Genomic DNA, 19,022 nt, shown 5'->3' with positions numbered 1-19,022 from the left:
CTCTGCTGCCCCCCAGAGGCGTTCACTGGAAACACATGCCCTCCCGACGCCGCTTCCCAGTGGCTGGAGACAGTCCAGTCGCTCCTCCTTCCCGCCCTCATTCCCGCCAGGACCCCGCTCAAATCCCCTCCCGGGGTGCACCTGGGGATCACGGGTGTGTCTGTCCAACGCTAACCTCCCTGGCTACAACTACTGCAAGTATTTTTCCTTATTTTCCCTTTTTATTTCTTTTTTGGTTGTAAAAATAAAATGTTAGCTATAGCCGGGCGCAGTGGCTCACACCTGTAATCCCAGCACTTTGGGAGGCTGAGGCGGGAAGATTTCTTGAGCCTGAGAGTTCAAGGCTGCAGTGAGCAGAGATCTTGCCACTGCACTCCAGACTTGGCGACAGAGCAAGACCCTGTGGAAAACAAAACAAAAAACAACAAAAATGTCAACTATAAAAACTTCAAATAGAATACGTGTGGACGTTGAAAGCTGGAAGTCCCACCTAATTCTGCCCCACCACCCCAGTCGACCTTGGTGACACGGCATCACTGCTGGCCTTCTCCACCAGGCAGGAGGTCCTGTATTTCCAGGAGGTCTTTGCTTATGGGCCCATCTCATTCTTTTTTACAGCTGTCTTCGTAGGGGAGCATTTTCTCCTTCCTTTCAAATTTCTTTGAAATTACTTCCTGTTCCACTTGTTGGCAGTGGGGTCATTTCTGCTTTTCCTGGCTCTGCCTTGACCTGCAGGCATTTGTTTATTGTCTGTCTTATATCTTCATGGGGGTGGTAGTGGGGGCCTTGGACCAGCTTCCAGCAGAAAATGCTCATCGAGTGAATGACCAAGCAAACATTTCTCTTACGGATGGATGGATGGATGAGTGGATGGATGGGTGGGTGGATGGATGGATGAGTGAATACATGGGTGAGTAAATGGATGAATGAGTGGATTAGTGAATACATGAATGGATGAGTGGATGGATGAATGAGTGGATGAGTGAATACACGAATGGATGAGCGGTTGGATGGGTGAGTGGATGGATGGATGAATGGACGGGTGGATGGATGGATGGATGGATGGATGAGCGGATGGATGGGTGGGTGGATGGATAGATGGGTGAATGGATGGATAGATGAGTGAATGCATGGGTGAGTGGATGGATGAATGGACAGGTGGATGGATGGATGGATGGATGGATGAGCAGATGGATGGGTGGGTGGATGGATAGATGGTTGAATGGATGGATAGATGACTGAATGCATGGGTGAGTGGATGGATGAATGGATGGATGGATGGATGGATGAGCGGATGGATGGATGGGTGGATGGATGGACAGATGCCTGTTTGGCAGGAATACAGAGCAACTGAGACGTGCCTGCACTGCTAGAGGGAAGGTACAGTGGTGCACACACTTTGGAGAGCAGCTAGGAAGCTTCTACAATTAAGCACGTATCTGCCATGCTACTTAGCAATCCCATTCCCAAGTATTTCCCAAGAGAAGTGAACATTCATGTTCTACAAACACCTGTACATGAAGGTCAATGGTGGCTTTATTCATAGTGGACCAAGCTGGATATAACCCAAATGTCTTCAGTAGGAGAATGGATAAAGAAACGGTGGTGCATCCAGACAATAGACTACACCATGCAGCAAAAAAAAAAAAAAAAAAAAAGAGAGAGATTAATTACTGATGTGGGCAACAACATGGCTGAATCAGTATCCTCAGTGGGAGAAGCCAATCAGGAAAGGCTACACACCACATGACTCTGAGATAGGAGGTAGCAGGACTGGTTTCAGAAGACACAGGTCACAAAGACCCCGCTGATAAAACAGAGTGTGGTAGAGAAGCCGGCCGAAACCCACCAAATCCAAGATGGCGAGGAAAGCGACCTCTGGTCGTCCTCACTGCTCATTACATGCTAATTATAATCCATTAACATGTGAAAAGACACTTCCACCAGTGCCATGAGTCTACAAACGCCATGGCAACAACCGAAAGTTACCCTACATGGTCTAAAAAGGGGAGGAAGCCTCAGTTCTTGGAATTCCTCACCTCTTTCCCAGAAAACGCATGAATAATCCAGCCCTTTGTATAGCATATGATCAAGAAATAACCCTAACAATACCCAGTCAGCAGCACCCAGGGAAGCTCTGCCTGCAGAGTAGCCACCCTTTTATTCCTTTACTTTCCTGTCACCCAGGCTGGAGTGCAGTGGCATGATCATAGCTCGCTGCAGCCTCAGACCCCTGGGCTTAAGCGATCCTCTTACCTCAGCCTCCCAAGTAGCTGGGATTACAGGTGCATCTCACCACGCCCAGCTGATTTATTTATTTTTTGTAGAGACAGGGTCTTGCTATGTTGCCCAGGGTGGCCTCAAACTCCTGGCTTCAAGTGATCCTCCCAACTCAGCCTCCCAAGTAGCTAGGTCTGCAGGCATGGGCCACCACGCCCAGCCTTATCTTTAGTTTGAATCTGCGTTCTGTTTTTTGTTAGCTGTCAGAGTTGCATTTAGCAGTATCCCCTGTGGCTATCAGTTGTACCTTCACTTACAGAATGACAGCCGTTTGGGTTTACAAAAGCCTTTCACGGTCTGAGTGCAGCCTCCCAAATGCAGAAATCTCTGATGCAAAGCTCCACAGGCCCAGGGCTCTGTTCCTCTGGGACAGGGCTCTCCCCACCTGCCATGGAAGGCCTCGGAAAGTTCTGGTGTTCAGAAAGTGCTTGTGCTGTGTCCAGTCTGCCTGTTCCGGCCCGCCATGCAGTCAGGCCTCTAGACTCACCCACAGACACAGACAGGACCTTCGGGCAGTGTGGCCCTTCCCACCTTCCCACCCCACCACACTCCCTCTCTCCTTATACAAAATCAACTCCAGGTCTGTCTCTACCTTCCACAAACAGGACCACCGGGCCACCCCTTCCTCCTTGGTCCCCCATCCCCACTCCAGTTCAAGAGTCTTAAGAGCAGATAGGAACCCCCCAGGAAACACAGCAATCACAGAAGTACAGACCTGGTGGCCACATTGCCAATCTGCCCATTTTACAGATGAGAAAACAGAGGCCCAGGATGGGAAGGGAATCATCCAAGGTCATCAGCCAGTTAGAGGTGAGGCCGAGGCAGGGCTTGGGCCGTGTCCTGCTTCCCGGGTCAGTCCCCAGCCCTACATCCCCACACTACCTCGTGAACCACTTGCTTTGCACGTCTTGTTTAATTCAATCCAGTTCCACAAACGTTCATCCAGGGACCGTGACACACAGCATGCTGGCTCTCCATTCTCTCCTGGAAGAGCAAAAACGCAGCAATAATGAATGAGCTTCCACTCAGGCTGATGAACTTTGTCATTGAGCTCCACACCGGGCAACGGGGCGGCTTCTTTGCCAAGGGAAATAACTTCTTAAAATATTGAAATAAAGGCTTTTAGAAATTGTATGTGGATTAAAGTTTCATTTCTTCAAGAACTAAACAAATAGTGCAAGAGGTGACGTGGCAGATTTCAATATTTGCAACAAAGACAGAAAGCCTCATGCTAGGAACAAAAAGATTGTAAGACCGGAGCTTGGCTAAGTTTGGCGGAAAAGAAAGCGACGTGCTTGACTCTCAATTCTGCGCCACGAAGGAAGGCGGCCCAGCAACAGTGGGTTTACTTTGTGTTTACTGTGTGGTGTTAAACGAAATACTTCAGTTCACAAAACTCCGAAGCTCAGCTGGGCTCCGTGGCTCACGCCTGTCATCCCAGCCCTTTGGGAGGCCGAAGCAGATGGATCACCTGAGGTCAGGAGGTCGAGACCATCCTGGCCAACAAGGCGAAACCCCGTCTCTACTAAAAATACAAAAATTAGCCGGGCGCAGTGGAGGGCACCTGTAATCCCAGCTACTCAGGAGGCTGAGGCAGGAGAATCTCTTGAACCCAGGAGGCGGAGGTTGCAGTGAGCCAAGATCGCACCACTGCACTCCAGCCTGGCAACAGAGCGAGACTCCGTCTCAAAAAACAAAAAAAAAAGCAAAAAAGAACAAAACTCCAAAGCTCAAGGCATCCCTGGGCCACACAGCACTCACAGCCCTGGCGGAGCTGAGACTATACCCAGCAAGAAACGCCACTGGTCTCTGTTTTAATTTTTTTTTGGAGACAGGGTGTCACCTGTTGCCCAGGCTGGAGTGCAGTGGCACCATCATAGCTCACTGCAGCCTTGACCTCCTGGGTTCAAGCAATCCTCCTGCCTCAGCCTCCTGAGTAGCTGGAACTATACGTGTATGCCACCACACTCAGCTAATTTTTAAACATTTTTGTAGAGATGGGGGTCTCCCTATGTTGCCCAGACTGGTCTCAAACTCCTGGGCTCAAGTGATCCTCCCAGCTCGGCTTCCCAAAGTGCTGGGATGACAGGTAAGAGTCACCGCGCCTGGCTCCAAGCTATCTTTAAATACTCCCCGAAGAGAGCTTTTATTTCCTTTCTAGATGAGTCTCTCCCTGGATCCTTATAAACTGGATTTGTTTTTTAATAGGATTCTTTAATTTCCTTTGGGAAAAATTTGAATTTTACATAGACGACCCTGGGTTTTGGTCTTGTGATAAAATATATGTAATTTTCAATTGCAGATTGAATCTTTTTTTTCTCCAAAAACTGTAGCAGCAGATGCTTCTTAAATCATGCCTCCCCCCACCCTCCACTTGGACTATCAAAGTTTAGAAAAAAAAATAAGGGTTCATTATGTCTTTCCAGATACCTGGGTACTAAAGGTCATCTCTGCCTCGTGGAATGCTCTCACTGGAATCATTTACATTTCTGTGCTGCTATTTATTCAAGTGTCTTTGCAACCGTAGCTTGCAGGTTGCTGCCAACAGCAACTCTACAGGCACACAGCAAGACCACAAGATTGTCATACCCAGCTGGGGGCACAGCGAAGGCAGTGATGAGGCCGATGGAAAAGCCGGAGTCCCTGGGGCACGCAGTCTCCCAGGCCTCGGCTGCAGGTCTGCCAGCGTGGAGGAAGATCTTGGCTGGCCACAATGGCCCATGCCTGTAATCCCAGCAATTTGGGAGGCTGAGGTGGGGGGATTGCTTGAGCCCAGGAGTTTGAGGGCAGCCTGGGTGACATAGTGAGACCTTATCTCTACAAAAAATATTTTTTAAATGAGATGGATGTGGTGGCATGCACCTGTAGTTGCTGCTACCCAGGGGGCTGAGGTGGGAGGGTTGCTTGAGCCTGGGAGGTTGAGGCTGCAGTGAGCTATGATTGTGTCACTGCACTCCAGCCTGGGTGACAGAGCAAGACCCTGTCTCAAAAAAAAAAAAGAAAAAGAAAAAGGCCGGGCATGGTGGCTCATGCCTGTAATCCCAGCACTTTCAGAGGCCGAGGCGGGCAGATCACCTGAGGTCAGGAGTTTGAGACCAGCCTGGCCAACATGGCGAAACATCGTCTCTAATAAAAATACAAAAATTAGCCAGGAGTGGTGGCGGGTGCCTGTAATCCCAGCTACTCAGGAGGCTAAGGTAGGAGAATCGCTTGAACCTGGGAGGCGGAGGTTGTGGTAAGCCGAGATTGCGCCATTGCACTCCAGCCTGGGCAACAAGAGTGAAACTCTATCTCAGAAAAAAAAAAAAAAAAAGAAAAGAAAAGAAAAGAAAAAGAAAAAGATCTATAGCCCAGCAGTGAAGCCTGCCCACAGTCATCCCTCCTGGCCCTGACCTCACCTCCTCTGCAGGGACATTGTGTGTCTGCTTCTCCAAGTCAATATCCAGGTTCTTTGTTTTTATTTGTTTGTTTGTTTGAGATAGAGTCTATCTGTATCACTCAGGCTGGAGTGCAATGGTGTGATCACGGCTCACTGCAGCCTTGACCTCCTGGGCTCAAGAGATCCTCCCACCTCAGCCTCCTGAGTAGCTGGGACCACAGATGCCCACTACCATGCTCACTGATTTTATTTTTATGTTTGGTAGAGACGGGGTCTTGCTGTGTTGCCCAGGCTGGTCTCTAACTCCTGGCCTCAAGTGATCCTCTCACCTCGGCCTCCCAAAGCTCTGGGATTAAGTGTGAACCACCACGCCTGGCAGTGTCCAACCTCTACACCATCACAGCCCATCTCGGGAGCCAGAACTGTGGCAAAGAGGCTGTTTTGACATTTGCCAGGCCCGTCAAGGGGAATTCGGGAAGTGTAGGTTGGCTTCATTGCTATGTCTAGTCTTTCTGCTTCTTGCAAAAGCCTGGGAGTGCAGAGAGCTCAGAACCATTGACCACAGTGGGTGTCTATTCATCTGTTACGACCAGTGGGTCCCCGTGACCCATGAAGGGAAGGAAGCTTCACTGAGCACCTCTAACATGCATGTCCTGCACTGGGCCCTGCTGGAAAGGGGATGTCATCGACTCCTCCCAACTATTCAGCAAGCAGGAATCGGTTTCTCCAAAAGGAATAAAGCACTCGACACAGGCCACAGCAGGAACAAACCTCGCCGTTGCGCTCAGTGAAGAGAGCCAGACACAAATGGCCACACAGTGGATGTTCCATTTACAGACAATTTCCAGAACAGACAAATCCGCAGGGTCAAGAAGTGGAATCGTGGCCGCGCACGGTGGCCCACGCCTGTCATCCCAGCACTTGGGAGGCCAAGGAGGATGGATCACCTGACGTGAGGAGTTCAAGACCAGCCTGGCCACCATGGTGAAACCCCGTCTCTACAAAAATACAAAAATTAGCCAGGCATGGTGGCTCAGGAGGCTGAGGCAGGAGAACCACTTGAACCCGGGAGGCAGAGCTTGCAGTGAGCCAAGATTGCACCACTGCACTCCAGCCTGGGCGACAGAGCTAGCCTCCATCTCAAAAAAAAAAGAATTAGAATCATGGTTTCTAGGAGATGGGGGAGGGAAAAATATTCGAATATTTAGAAACCCCCATTATATTATGTAATTGAAGTATTTTTTTTAACTCCCAAAAGCATGGGAAGTTGCTTTTACATTCATTCGTTTATTGTCTTTTATTTTATTTTTTTTTTGAGACACGGTCTCTCTCTGTCTCCCAGGCTGGAGTACAGTGGCACGGTCTCGGCTCACCGCAGACTTGACCTCCTGGCCTCAAGCGATCCTCCCACCTCAGCCTCCCAAGTAGCTGGGGCCACAGACACACACCGCCATGCCTAATTTCTAAATTTTTTGTAGAGATGAGAACTCCCTGTGATGCCCAGGCTGATCCCAAACTCCTGGGTTCAGGCGATTCTCTTGCCTTGGCCTCCCAAAGCGCTGGGATTACAGGCATGAGACACTGCGCCCAGCTCTACATTAATTTAGTTTTTGAATAGTGATTGGTTCAGGGACCAGCATGTGACCCAGACTGGTCTAAGGAGAGTCAATCCTGGGACTTCTGGAATTATTGAGCAAGAGAAGCTATGGAGAGGTAACTAGGCCAGGAGAGACAATTTCACCATAACCCACGGACAGCCCATCTGAGCATGAGGCCAGCACAATTACAGAGTAAAGAGGCCAGGCGCGGTGCCTCACGCCTGTAATCCCAGCACTGTGGGAGGCTGAGGCAGGCGGATCACTTGAGGTCAGGAGTTTGAGACCAGCCTGGCCAACATAGTGAAACCCCTTCTCTACTAAAAATACAAAAATAAGCCGGGTGTGGTGGCTCACACCTGTAATCCCAGCTACTCGGGACGCTGAGGCAGGAGAATCACTTGAACCTGGGAGGCGGAGGTTGCAGTGAGCCCAGATCATGCCACTGCACTTCAGCCTGGGCGACAGAGCAAGACCCCATCTCAAAAAAAAAAAAAAAAGCCAGAAAGAGAAATCCTTTCAGCCCAGGCTCCTTCCACTTGGATGAGCCCATCAGTCCCCCTGCAGGAGCAGAAGACAACTGGACACGGGTTTCTGTCTCCTACCCTTCCCTCATTCATTCCAAAACCTCCATAGCCTAAATAGAATAAAATATCTATGTCTAATGTCTGTGTCACTGGCCTGTATCACAAATGTCTTCTCCAACTGTCTGCTAACCAGCTCCTCTCAAAAGGCTGGCTGAGAGAAGTGAGAATAATGATCATTTCTGTAGTAAGATGATTCCACCCACGAGTGCACCACAGAAAAACTTTGAGGGGATATTGCGTGGACAAGATGGCCACGGCCAGACATGGTGGCTCGCGCCTGAAATCCCAGCACTTTGGGAGGTCGAGGTGGGCAGATGACGAGGTCAGGAGATCAAGACCATCCTGGCCAACATGGTGAAACTCCGTCTCTACTAAAAATACAAAAATTAGCTGGGCATGGTAATACACGCCTGTAATCCTAGCTACTCAGAAGGCTGAGGCAGGAGAATTGCTTGAACCTGGGAAGATGGAGGTTGCTGTGAGCTGAGATCACATCACTGCACTCCAGCTTGCTTGGGCGACAGAGCAAGACTCTGTCTCAAAAAAAAAAAAAAAAACAAAAAAAAGCCGGGCGTAGTGGCTCACACCTGTAATCCCAGTACTTTGGGAGGCCGAAGGGGGTGGATCACGAGGTCAGGAGATCAAGATCATCCTAGCCAACATGGTGAAACCCCATCTCTACTAAAAATAAAAATAAAAAAATTAGCTGGGCATGGTGGCGCAAGCCTGTAGTCTCAGCTACTCAGAAGGCTGAGGCAGGGGAATTGCTTGAACCCAGGAGGGTGGAGGTTGCAGTGAGCTGAGATCTCATCACTGCACTCCAGTCTGGGCAACAGAGCAAGACTCTGTCCCAAAAAAAAAAAAAAAAATGGCCATTCAGGCAGCCCCTGGGGGCCCTGTGCAGGGCCTGATAGTCACCACTCCAGCAGCTTGTAAAGAGCCCTGCCAGGCCCAGGACGTCCCAGCCATATGGTCCATTTGCACTCAAGCTGGTCCTCATCAGGTCTAGAGCAGCAAGGTCTGTTTATCTAAGGATTGGGAGAACAGCTGGTTAATCATAAATGTAACAGCTACATTTTTGATATTCTGAGTCTGGGTAATATGGCAAAACGTCATATCTACTAAAAACACAAAAATTAGCTGGGCATGGTGGTGTGTGCCTATAGTCTCAGCTACTGAGGCAGGGGGATTGCTTGAGCCTGGGAGGCTGAAGCTGCAGTGAGCCATGATCATGCCACTGCACTCCAGCCTGGGTAACAGAGTGAGACCCTGTCTCCAAAATAAATAAATTAATAGATAAAATAGGCCAGGTGCAGTGACTCACGCCTGTAATCCCAACACTTTGGGAGGCTGAGGTGGGTGGATCACCTGAGGTTGGGAGTTCCAGACCAGCCTGACCAACATGGAGAAACCCCGTCTCTACGAAAAATACAAAATTAGCCAGGTGTGGTGGCACATGCCTGTAATCCCAGCTACTCGGGAGTCTGAGGCAGGAGAATCGCTTGAACCCAGGAAGTGGAGGTTGCGGTGAGCTGCAAATAGCGCCACTGCACTCCAGCCTGGGCAACAAGAGCGAAACTCCATCTCAAAAAAAGAGATAAAATAATGAACGTATGATGTTCCAGTGAATTGCTGCTGCGCGTGGGCTGCCCCTCTAAATCCCAAGAGACAGGCACCCTCATTTTTCATCTTCATTTTTAAGCTAAGAAACTGAGGCGAGTTGCTCAAAATTAACAGCCAAGGAGGTTGATTCTCATGCCTAAAATTTTACCTAATCTAAGATTTGCCATACCTGGGAGTCCTCCTGGTCTGAAGACCAGACTATCCGAGTTCCTGTCATTACAGGGCAGCAGAGGAAAACAGAAATCATCGTAACACAAAAACTGTTACTTCACTGGTCTCCACTCACACATCCCTCTCGGCCGAGCTCCAGAATCTTTCCTGTTGAGAGGATGGGAGAGCGTGTCGTGAGGCTGTGGAAGTACAAAGCAGATCAGCTGCAAAGCCAAACCATCTACCTTCTAAGAGGCGTAAGGTTTCAGGAATCTAGGCCAGGCGCGGCGGCTCACGCCTGTAATCCCAACACTTTGGGAGGCCGAGGTGGGCGGATCACCCGAGGTCAGGAGTTCGTGACCAGCCCAGCCAACATAGAGAGACTCCACCTCTACTAAAAATACAAAATTAGCCGGGCGTGGTGGCACATGCCTGTAATCCCAGCTACTTGGGAGGCTGAGGCAGGAGAATCGTTTGAACCTGGGAGGCGGAGGTTGTAGTGAGCTGAGATTGAGCTATTACACTCCAGCTTGGGCAACAAGAGCAAAACTCCATCTCAAAACAAAAAAACAAACAAACTAAAAACGGTTTCAGGAAGCCCACAAATGGGATGCCAGGGATGCTCAGATGGAGACCAAAGCCGTGGGTCAGCATGGGAGGCCCTGGCAAAGCCACACAGTCAGGTGGCTGAGAGTGAGGCCATGCCCATGGCTGATGGCTGGATGGCCCTTCAACAAGAAAGGGTGTGACTATCAAATGATGAAGAGAGACACGGCCAGGCGCGGTGGCTCACGCCTGTAATCCCAGCACTTTGGAAGGCCAAGGCAGGCAGATCGCGAGGTCAAGAGATCAAGACCATCCTGGCCAACATGGTGAAACCTCGTCTCTACTAAAAATGCAAAAATTAGCCGGGCATGGTGATGGGCGCCTGTAATCCCAGCTACTCGGGAGGCTGAGGCAGGAGAATTGCTTGAACCTGGGGGGTGGAGGTTGCAATGAGCCGAGATCTCACCACTGCACTCCAGCCTAGTGACACAGTGAAATTCTGTCTAAAAAAAAAAAAAAAAAAAGAGAGAGAGACTCATGGGGAAATTGAAGGTGCCCTTACTCATTTTTGTAAATCCAATCCTCTTCATCCTGGAGCTGGGAAAATCACACAATGGGAAGGATAACGTGTGTAGCGATCATACAATTTGTCAGAAAAATTACAATCCTACCAAATCGGCACTTGACTCTTTGTTGGTTCTACAAATGGACACACCATGGCATTTATCACCGACAATGTACTGAATATAAGACAAATTTAAGATACTTTGCTTTTTTTTCATTTTTCAAAATAACTCCTCAAACTCTTTGCCCCACGATTGGCACCATTACTATTAGATTCCCATTTTATGTGAATGCACTGAGTGAGTCTTTCTTTCCACTTCCTTTACCCTTGAGTACTGGAGAACAGTCAATGGCATGCAATGAGGTCCTCTTCCATTCTTCTAGATATATACATTCCGCCCGGGCATCCATTCAGGCTGCCAGAAAGTCCCTGGACCACCTGAGCCTAGGACAACCTTCCACCTCTCATTTCTTTCCTATTGTCTTTATCTTAGCTCTAGACCCAAACCAACCAAGCGATCCCTCACATATGTGCTGAACAGTGTCATCAAAACAACATCCAGGCTGGGTGCGGTGGCTCACGTCTGTAATCCCAGCACTTTGGGAGGCCGAGGCGGGCAGATCACCTGAGGTCACGAGATCGAGACCAGCCTGGCCAACATAGCGAAACCTGGTCTCTACTAAAAATACAAAAATTAGCCGGGCGTGGTGGCAGGTACCTATAATCCTAGCTACTCGTGAGGCTGAGGCAGGCGAATCGCTTAAGCCTGGGAGGCGGAGGTTGCAGTGAGCTGAGATCGCACCACTGCATTCCAGCCTGGGCAACAAGAGTGAGACTCCGTCTCAAAAAATGACAACAACAATAACAAAAATCCATCTTGTTCTTCAACATCCCTTTTTTAAAGGTGATAAGTTTACTTCAGAGGGTTTTCTTTGAGAGGACAGGATCAGATTTCTTCTATCTATTTGCCTACAGAGAGGGAAAATACACAAACAGGTGAATAAAAGCGAGTGAACCTTTTGAAGATTTCAGATGGCAAAGCAATCCACTGGCAATTTGCTTGTGGGGTATGTGTGGGTGGATGTGTGTTTAAATTTAGAGCTGACAGAAACTTAGACTTTCCTGAGAAGTTGATATGCTTCCTGTTTTTTGAGTATTAGAACCACGAAACTCATCATCTCTCCTTTTGTGTACTGGCTGCAAGAATGCTCAAAAATGAATTTCCCCTTGATTTATGTCTATTTTGATCATTTTCTGTATGCATGCTTTTTATTTTAGGCCTCCAGAAATCATCATTGGAAGGAGCATGCTTCATTTGACTTGACTTGGATTGGATACGAAGTCATCAAATGGTGAGAAGAGGGAGTCAAGATCTTCCTTGGGGCTTCAGTGGTGTAAATGTCAGAGGTGTTTGAACCAGAGCAACTCCATCTTGAATAGGGGCTGGGTAAAATGAGGCTGAGATCTGCTGGGCTGCATTCCCAGACAGTTAAGGCATTCTGCGTCACAGGATGAGATAAGAGGTCGGCACAAGCTACAGGTCATAAAGACCTTACTGTTAAAACAGTTTGCAGTAAAGAAGCTGACCAAAACCAACATGGCGATGAGCGTGACCTCTGGTCGTCCCGACTGCTACACTCCCACCGTGACAGTTTACAAATGCCATAGCAACGCCACGACGTTACCCTAAAGGGTTTAAAAAGGTGAGGCACGAATAATCCACCCCTTGTTTAGCATATCATCAAGAAATAACCACAAAAATGGGCAACCAGCAGCCCATGCTGTTCTGCCTATGGAGTAGCCATTCTTTATTCTGTTACTGGTGGAGGGTGTCCAGGTTCTTGGCATCCTGAACAAAGAATTGGACAAAATGCACAAAGCCACCGGGCACAGTGGCTCACACCTATAATCCCAGCACTTTGGGAGGCTGAGGTGGGCAGATCACCTGAGATCAGGAGTTCAAGACCAGCCTGGCCAACATGGCGAAACCCCATCTCTACTAAAAATACAAAAGTTAGCCGGGCATGGTGACGCACGTCTGTAATCTCAGCTACTCAGGAGGCTGAGGCAGGAGAATTGCTTGAACACGGGAGACAGAGGTTGCAGTGAGCCAAGATCATGCCACTGCACTCCAGCCTGGACCACAGAGTGAGACTCCGTCTCAAAAAAAAAAAAAAAAAAAATGCACAAAGCAAGAAAAGAATGAAGCAACAAAAGTAGAGATTTTTTGAAAATGAAAGTACACTCCATGGCGTGGGGGCGGCCGAAGCATAGGGGCTCAGGGCCCCATTACAGAACTTGTGGGGGTTTAAATACCCTCTAGGGGTTTCTACTGGTTACTTGGTGTACGCCCTATGTAAAATAAAGAGGATGAAGTAAAGTTACAAAATCATTTACTCAGTGTACACCCCATGGAGAGGGTATTTCCTGTCATAGCTGAAGTGTTTCTTGCCTCCAGACCCTATTTTCCTGCCTCAATTCTTTTACTTTTCTAGTAAACTTGCTTTCACTTTGTGGACTCGCCCTCAATTCTCTCTTGGGGTCTGGATCGGGACCCCTTTCCGGTAATATAGACAGAAAATACGGCCTTGACATGGTTGTCAGGAAACGACAGTACAGCCTCTGAGGGTGGGGTTCTGAAGGGGTGTTAAACCCCCCACCCCGAGGAAGGCTCTGGACGCTCCAATCACTTTCAGCCTCTGCTAAAGATGTCCGACCCTGCCAATAAAACTTCCAGCAGCGGGGCGCGGTGGCTCACGCCTGTAATCCCAGCACTTTGGGAAGCCGAGGAAGGCGGATCACCTGAGGTCACGAGTTCAAGACCAGCCTGACCGACATGGTACAACCCCATCTCTACTAAAAATAAAAATAAAAAAAGTTAGCCGGGCCTGGTGGCGCACGCCTGTAATCCCAGCTACACAGAAGGCTGAGGCAGGAGAAATGCTTGAACCCAGGAGGCGGAGGTTGCAGTGAGCCGAGATCGCGCCACTGCACTCCAGCCTGGGTGACACAGCAAGACTCCGTCTCAAACAAAACAAAACAAAAAACCTTCCAGCTTGGAGAAACTGCGGGTGAGCAGTAGGGAGTGAGGGGGTCCCTGGGAGGAACCAGAACTCATGCCGCTTCAGGGTGGGGCTGGCCCCCGTCTTGGCCTTGGCCGGGGCTTCGTGTCACGGAGCGCCCAAGGGACGGGGTTCGGAGCCCACCCCAGCCCGCCAGCCGCCTGAGCCTGGCTGAGCTCTCTGCACCTGCACACGTCTGTAAAACGCGGATGAAAGGCTTCTACTGAACCAGGTGGCTGAGATGAAAACAGTTATGGGTATAAAGCGCTTAGAACGATGCCTGGCGCACACTCGGTGCCAAATAAGCGTTCGCTGTGGCGACGATGATGCCTCCAGCCCAAAGCCCGTGGTCGAGCAGGGCCGGGCTCCCAGCGCTAGGGGGTTCCTAGGCGCGGCGCTTCGGGGGTCCTGGACACAGACACGGGGGACAGAGCTCCTACCAGCGACGATCCCGAGGGTCTGCAGCAGAGGGGCTGAGGCCCGGGACGGGGGTGGTCGCAGCGCCCTTTCCTAAAAAAACAGGGTCCGGCTCTAAGGAGCCCCGAAGCCCTACCGGCAGCGCGGAACCCGAGCCGCTCAGAAGCCCGGGAGCCCCACGTCTCGGGGACCAGAAGCGCTGTGGCCCTGACTTCCGGAAGGTGGACGGAACCTGCGGACGGGGCGGGCCCGCGGGGCGCACGCAGAGCCACTTCCGGGCGCGGCGCCGGCTTGGTGAGCGCGGGTACCCGCGGGCTTCCCCGGGCGGCTGTGTCCCCCGTAGCCGGCCGGCTTTGGCATCGCGTGTCGTAGGGGTCCCGGGCCCGCGGCTGCAGGGCCGGGGCGGCGGCAAGACCGAGGGGCGGGAAGCCACTGCCCGGCCTGGCAGTGTGAACGTGCAAGTCGATCCCCTAACCCAGGCGCGGTCTCTACGGGCGGCCCCGCTCCTACTTGTGTTTTATTTTTTTAAGGACGGGGTCTCGCTCTGCCGCCCGGGCTGGAGTGCAGTGGTGTGATCACGGCTCACCGCAGCTTCGACCTCCCGGGCTGAAGCGGTCCTCCCGCCTCAGCCTCCTGAGTAACTGGGACCACAGGCGCGCCCGGCTGATTTTTAATTTTTTTTTTTTTTGGTAGAGATGGGGGTCTCGCTATGTTGGCCAGGCTGGTCTCGAACTCCTGGCCTCAAGCGATCGTCCTGTCTCGGCCTCCCAAAGTGCTGGGATGACAGGCATGAGCCACCACGCCTGGCCCCTTCTTTTGAATGGGTCTCCTTGCGTTTCCGTTTCAATGCCCGGTGCTACTTTTTTGGGAGCCCCAAGGCTGTACTGTTTGATTGACTCCTTTTTTTCCCCTTTCTTTTTAACCTAAATTAAAGCTGCCACTGAAGAGCCCCGCCATGGAAGACACGCCGTTGGTGATATCGAAACAGAAGACGGAGGTGGTGTGCGGGGTCCCCACCCAGGTGGTGTGCACGGCCTTCAGCAGTCACATCCTGGTGGTGGTAACCCAGTTCGGGAAGATGGGCACCCTGGTCTCCCTGGAGCCCAGCAGCCTAGCCAGTGACGTCAGCAAGCCTGTGCTCACCACAAAAGTCCTTCTGGGGCAGGATGAGGTAAAGTGGATTGGCCGGGAACCGTGGCTCACGCCTGTAACCCTAGCACTTTCAGAGGCCTAGGCGGGCAGATCGCTTGAGGCCAGGAGTTTGAAACCAGCCTGGGCAACACAACAACACACACACAAGTCACTACAAAAAAACAAGTGCCTACAAAAAATATATATAGAGAGAGAGAGGCTGGGTGCAGTGGCTCACACCTGTAATCCCAGCACTTTGGGAGTCAGAGGTGGGCAGATCACTTAAGGTCAGGAGTTCCAGACCAGCCTGGCCAACATGGTGAAACCGCATTTCTACTAAAAATATAAAAACTAGCTGGGTGTGGTGGCACATGCCTGTAATCTCAGCTACTCAGGAGGCTGAGGCACAAGAATCGCTTGAACCCGAGAGGCCGAGGTTGCAGTGAGCTAAGATCGCGCCACAGCACTCCAGCCTGGGTAACAGATAGAGACTTGGTCTAAAAGAAAAGAAAAGAAAAGAAAAAATTAGCTGGGCCTAGTGGTGTGTGCATGTAGTCCCAGCTACTTGGGAGGCTGAGGTGGGAGGATCGCTTGAGCCCTGGTGGTTGAAGCTGCAGTGAGCCATGATTGTGCCACTGCACTCCAGCCTGGGTGAGAGAGCAAGGCTCTGTCTCTAATAATAATAATAATAATAATAAGGTGGTCAGGAAGGGACCCCCAGGGAGGAGCATAAACCTCTTCAGTGGCTGTGATTTGTCAATATCAGTGGCTGTGGTTTGTCAGTAAGGACATGGGGCAGCTGGCGGACAAATCCCCCTACAGCGATAGCATTTTCCGGGCATTTGTGGGTCTCAAGGCGCCCTGCTTGCCCTCAGTGGATATTTGTCCAGCCCGCAGGCATTTTATCCAGCAGACAAGCAGAAGTAGCAGTTTTGTCATTCGAGCCGCCTCCCCTGCCATGGTACATTACGTGAGCAGGCGGCTGGCTGTGCTGTGCTCTGCGGAGATCACACGTGAGATTCGACAGCACTCGCCTCTGCAGGCTTCTCTTTCCTGGGTTCTTTTAGATGAGAGACAGCCAGAAGAGGCGGGGCTGCGGAAGGCGCTGGGAAAATGAATGGAGTGACGCGTCTTTAGCAGTGTGCCCGTGACTGGAGTGTTCTGAGTGCTGCCAGAACTCTGAGTCACGCTTGCATGGACTTATGTGGTGGTTAATGGTGGTGTGGGAAGCCTGCCTGGGTTCCTAAGGGATACTTCATGAAAGCATTGAAGAAAAAAACAGATTTCTTGCAGTTAAAATGGTTTCTTCTCCTTCCTTTCACCAGCCTCTCATCCATGTCTTTGCAAAGAACCTGGTAGCGTTTGTGTCTCAAGAAGCTGGAAACAGAGCAGTGCTCCTTGCCGTGGCCGTGAAGGACAAAAGCATAGAAGGGCTGAAGGCGCTGAGGGAGGTGATCCGGGTGTGCCAGGTGTGGTGACCTGGAGGCAGCCGCCTCGCGCTGCTCAGCAGGACACGTGAACACCCAGACACCCACTCAGGGACTCAAGTCTCGCCTCCCTCCCCGGTGGAGGGAGGAATTTTGGCACTAGCCCTTGGAGCCAGGAAAAAATATTCGTGTCTCAGGCAGACTCTTACTCTGGTTACTAAGATCATCTGTGCATGGCGGGGAGGGTGGAACGGGTCCCAGAGGAGTCGTGAATGGCTCTCACCAGGACCTGAATCGTTGCTTGTGTTTGAGAGTTGGAGGAATGAGTCAGCAGGCGTGGCTCATGGCCCCCCACCATGTGCAGGATCAATTGTAGGAGGAAATTTCTTTTTTATTAAAAGCGAATGTGTATCCCAAAATACTTCACCGTCCTCCTTAACAGTAGCGAGACATTGCAGCCGCACAGCATGAGTTCAGTTTCATGGGCTTCATGTGGAAGGGAAGCTTGTTGGGCAGAAACACAGAGGGACGTAGTTCCCAGGGACTGGGTGGATCCCAGGCTTGGGCCTGTGCACGCTGTCACCCAGCTCCTCCTCCAGTAACTTCTCTGAGCCTGCTGGGAAGCTGGTGGCCATCAGCGGACATCTCTTACTATCTTACTGTGTTTGCCCGTTACTGTGCTGCAGCTGGGGACAGACGCTGGCCTCTGAATCCTGAATAGCAAGGGAGGGGGGACGCTTCTGTCAAGGGAGCAGCGTGTGCAGAGGTCAGGAGGCAGGAGCACGGCAGGGCAGGGCACTGTGGGGTGGGTCGCCAGCGTTCACTGGTAGGCAGCTGGGGTGTGGCTGAACGTGACCTCTGTGTGGGGTAGGCGGGGGTCCTTCTGTGCTGAGGCCGCAGGACTTAGTCTTTCGGGGAGCAGTGTTGGCAGGCATTGGCCTCAGGGTGGCATTTACGGCCCTGACAAGTGGCAGCCTGGGCCCTGCCTGGCTGTCCCTCCAGCCGCTGCGAGGGAAGCTTCGCTGATCATGCCCGGTTGGAATTTCTGAGGCTGGAATTCAGAGCTTTGGACCCCTTCACTCTGACAGTCTCGCGAGAAACAGTGGCAACTGGAGAGCTGGGTTGGGTGACGGGATCCCGAAGCAGAAACCAGGCGAGGCTCTGGAGCGGAGTGAGTGCCCAGCGGGCCCTTCCAGGGAGTTGGGGGTTTACTGCCTTAGGTACCTGTAAACAAACGGGCATAGGGTGTGTGTGAAATTAGAAAAGAATATTCCCCCTTTTTTTTTTTTTAATGGAGACTGGTCTCTGTGTTGCCCAGGCTGGTCTCAGAACTCCTGGCCTCAAGTGATCCTGCCACCTCAGCCTCCAAAAGTGCTAGGATCACAGGCACACGTCCTGCTTACTTCTTTCCTTTTTCTTCTTCTTTTTTTTTTAAATTGTCACACCTATTACCCCTTTCTGAACCCCTGCTTGTTTCTTTTTTTTTTTTTTTTTTTTTTAAGGCAGAGTCTCGTTCTGTTGCCCAGGCTGGAGCGCAGTGGTACACTCTCAGCTCACTGCAACCTTTGCCTCTTGGGTTCAAATGAGTCTCAGCCTCCCGAGTGGCTGGGACTGCAGGCGTGCACCACCACGTTTGGCTAATTTTTTGTATTTTTTAGTAGAAATGGGGTTTCACCATATTGTTCAGGCTGGTCTGGAACTCCTGACCTCAAATGATCCACCCTCCTCAGCCTCCCAAAGTGCTGGGATTACAGGTGTAAGCCACCGCACCCAGCCTAACCCCTACTCATTTCTAATGGCTTCTGAAGTCCTGCAATTTTCTTTTTCTTTCTTTCTTTTTTTTTGAGATAGGGTCTCACTCTGTCGCCCAGGCTGGAGCGCAGTGGTGCAATCTCAGCTCACTGCAGCCTTGACCTCCCAGGTTCAAGCGATCCTCCCATGCTCAGCTAAGCCACTCAAGTAGCTGGAACTACAGGTGCTTGCCTCATGCCTGGAGCGCCTAGTTTTTGTATTTTTAGTAGAGATGGGAGTCTCGCTATATTGCCCAGGCAGGTCTTGAACTCCTGGACTCAAGTGATCCTCCCACCTCAGCTTCCCAAAGTGCTGGGATTCCAGGTGTGAGCCACCACACCTGGCCAATTTTCTCGCTATTAGAAACCCTCGAGGACAGGTGATGGGAGGGGCCGTTTCAGATGCTGGTCCGATTTCAAAGGAGTTTGGAAGGTGAGTTTGCTAAAGATGGGACAGAAGGAAACTGACT

The 19,022-nt window shown here is 50.9% G+C and overlaps 1 protein-coding gene and 1 long non-coding RNA gene across 2 annotated transcripts; one reads left to right on the top strand and one right to left on the bottom strand.

The window, feature by feature from the left end:
* Positions 1-314: 314 nt before the first annotated feature.
* LOC134739839 (uncharacterized) lies at positions 315-9,959 on the bottom strand. Its single transcript, XR_010126875.1, has 4 exons — positions 9,634-9,959; positions 3,163-3,264; positions 1,512-1,623; positions 315-400 (listed from the first exon to the last, which is right to left on the bottom strand). It is a non-coding gene; the product is annotated as an uncharacterized LOC134739839 (long non-coding RNA).
* Positions 9,960-14,434: 4,475 nt separating this feature from the next.
* Positions 14,435-17,181, top strand: PSMG3 (proteasome assembly chaperone 3). Its single transcript, XM_054496763.2, has 3 exons — positions 14,435-14,498; positions 15,139-15,375; positions 16,661-17,181. Exons 2-3 carry the CDS (start codon positions 15,160-15,162, stop codon positions 16,811-16,813), a joined length of 369 nt encoding a protein of 122 aa, XP_054352738.1. The 5' UTR covers positions 14,435-14,498; positions 15,139-15,159; the 3' UTR covers positions 16,814-17,181.
* Positions 17,182-19,022: the final 1,841 nt, after the last annotated feature.

The sequence above is a fragment of the Pongo pygmaeus genome, chromosome 6, assembly GCF_028885625.2.
Source record: "Pongo pygmaeus isolate AG05252 chromosome 6, NHGRI_mPonPyg2-v2.0_pri, whole genome shotgun sequence".
Taxonomy (NCBI): Eukaryota; Metazoa; Chordata; class Mammalia; order Primates; family Hominidae; genus Pongo; species Pongo pygmaeus.
This window is presented reverse-complemented; position numbering and strand designations above follow the sequence as displayed.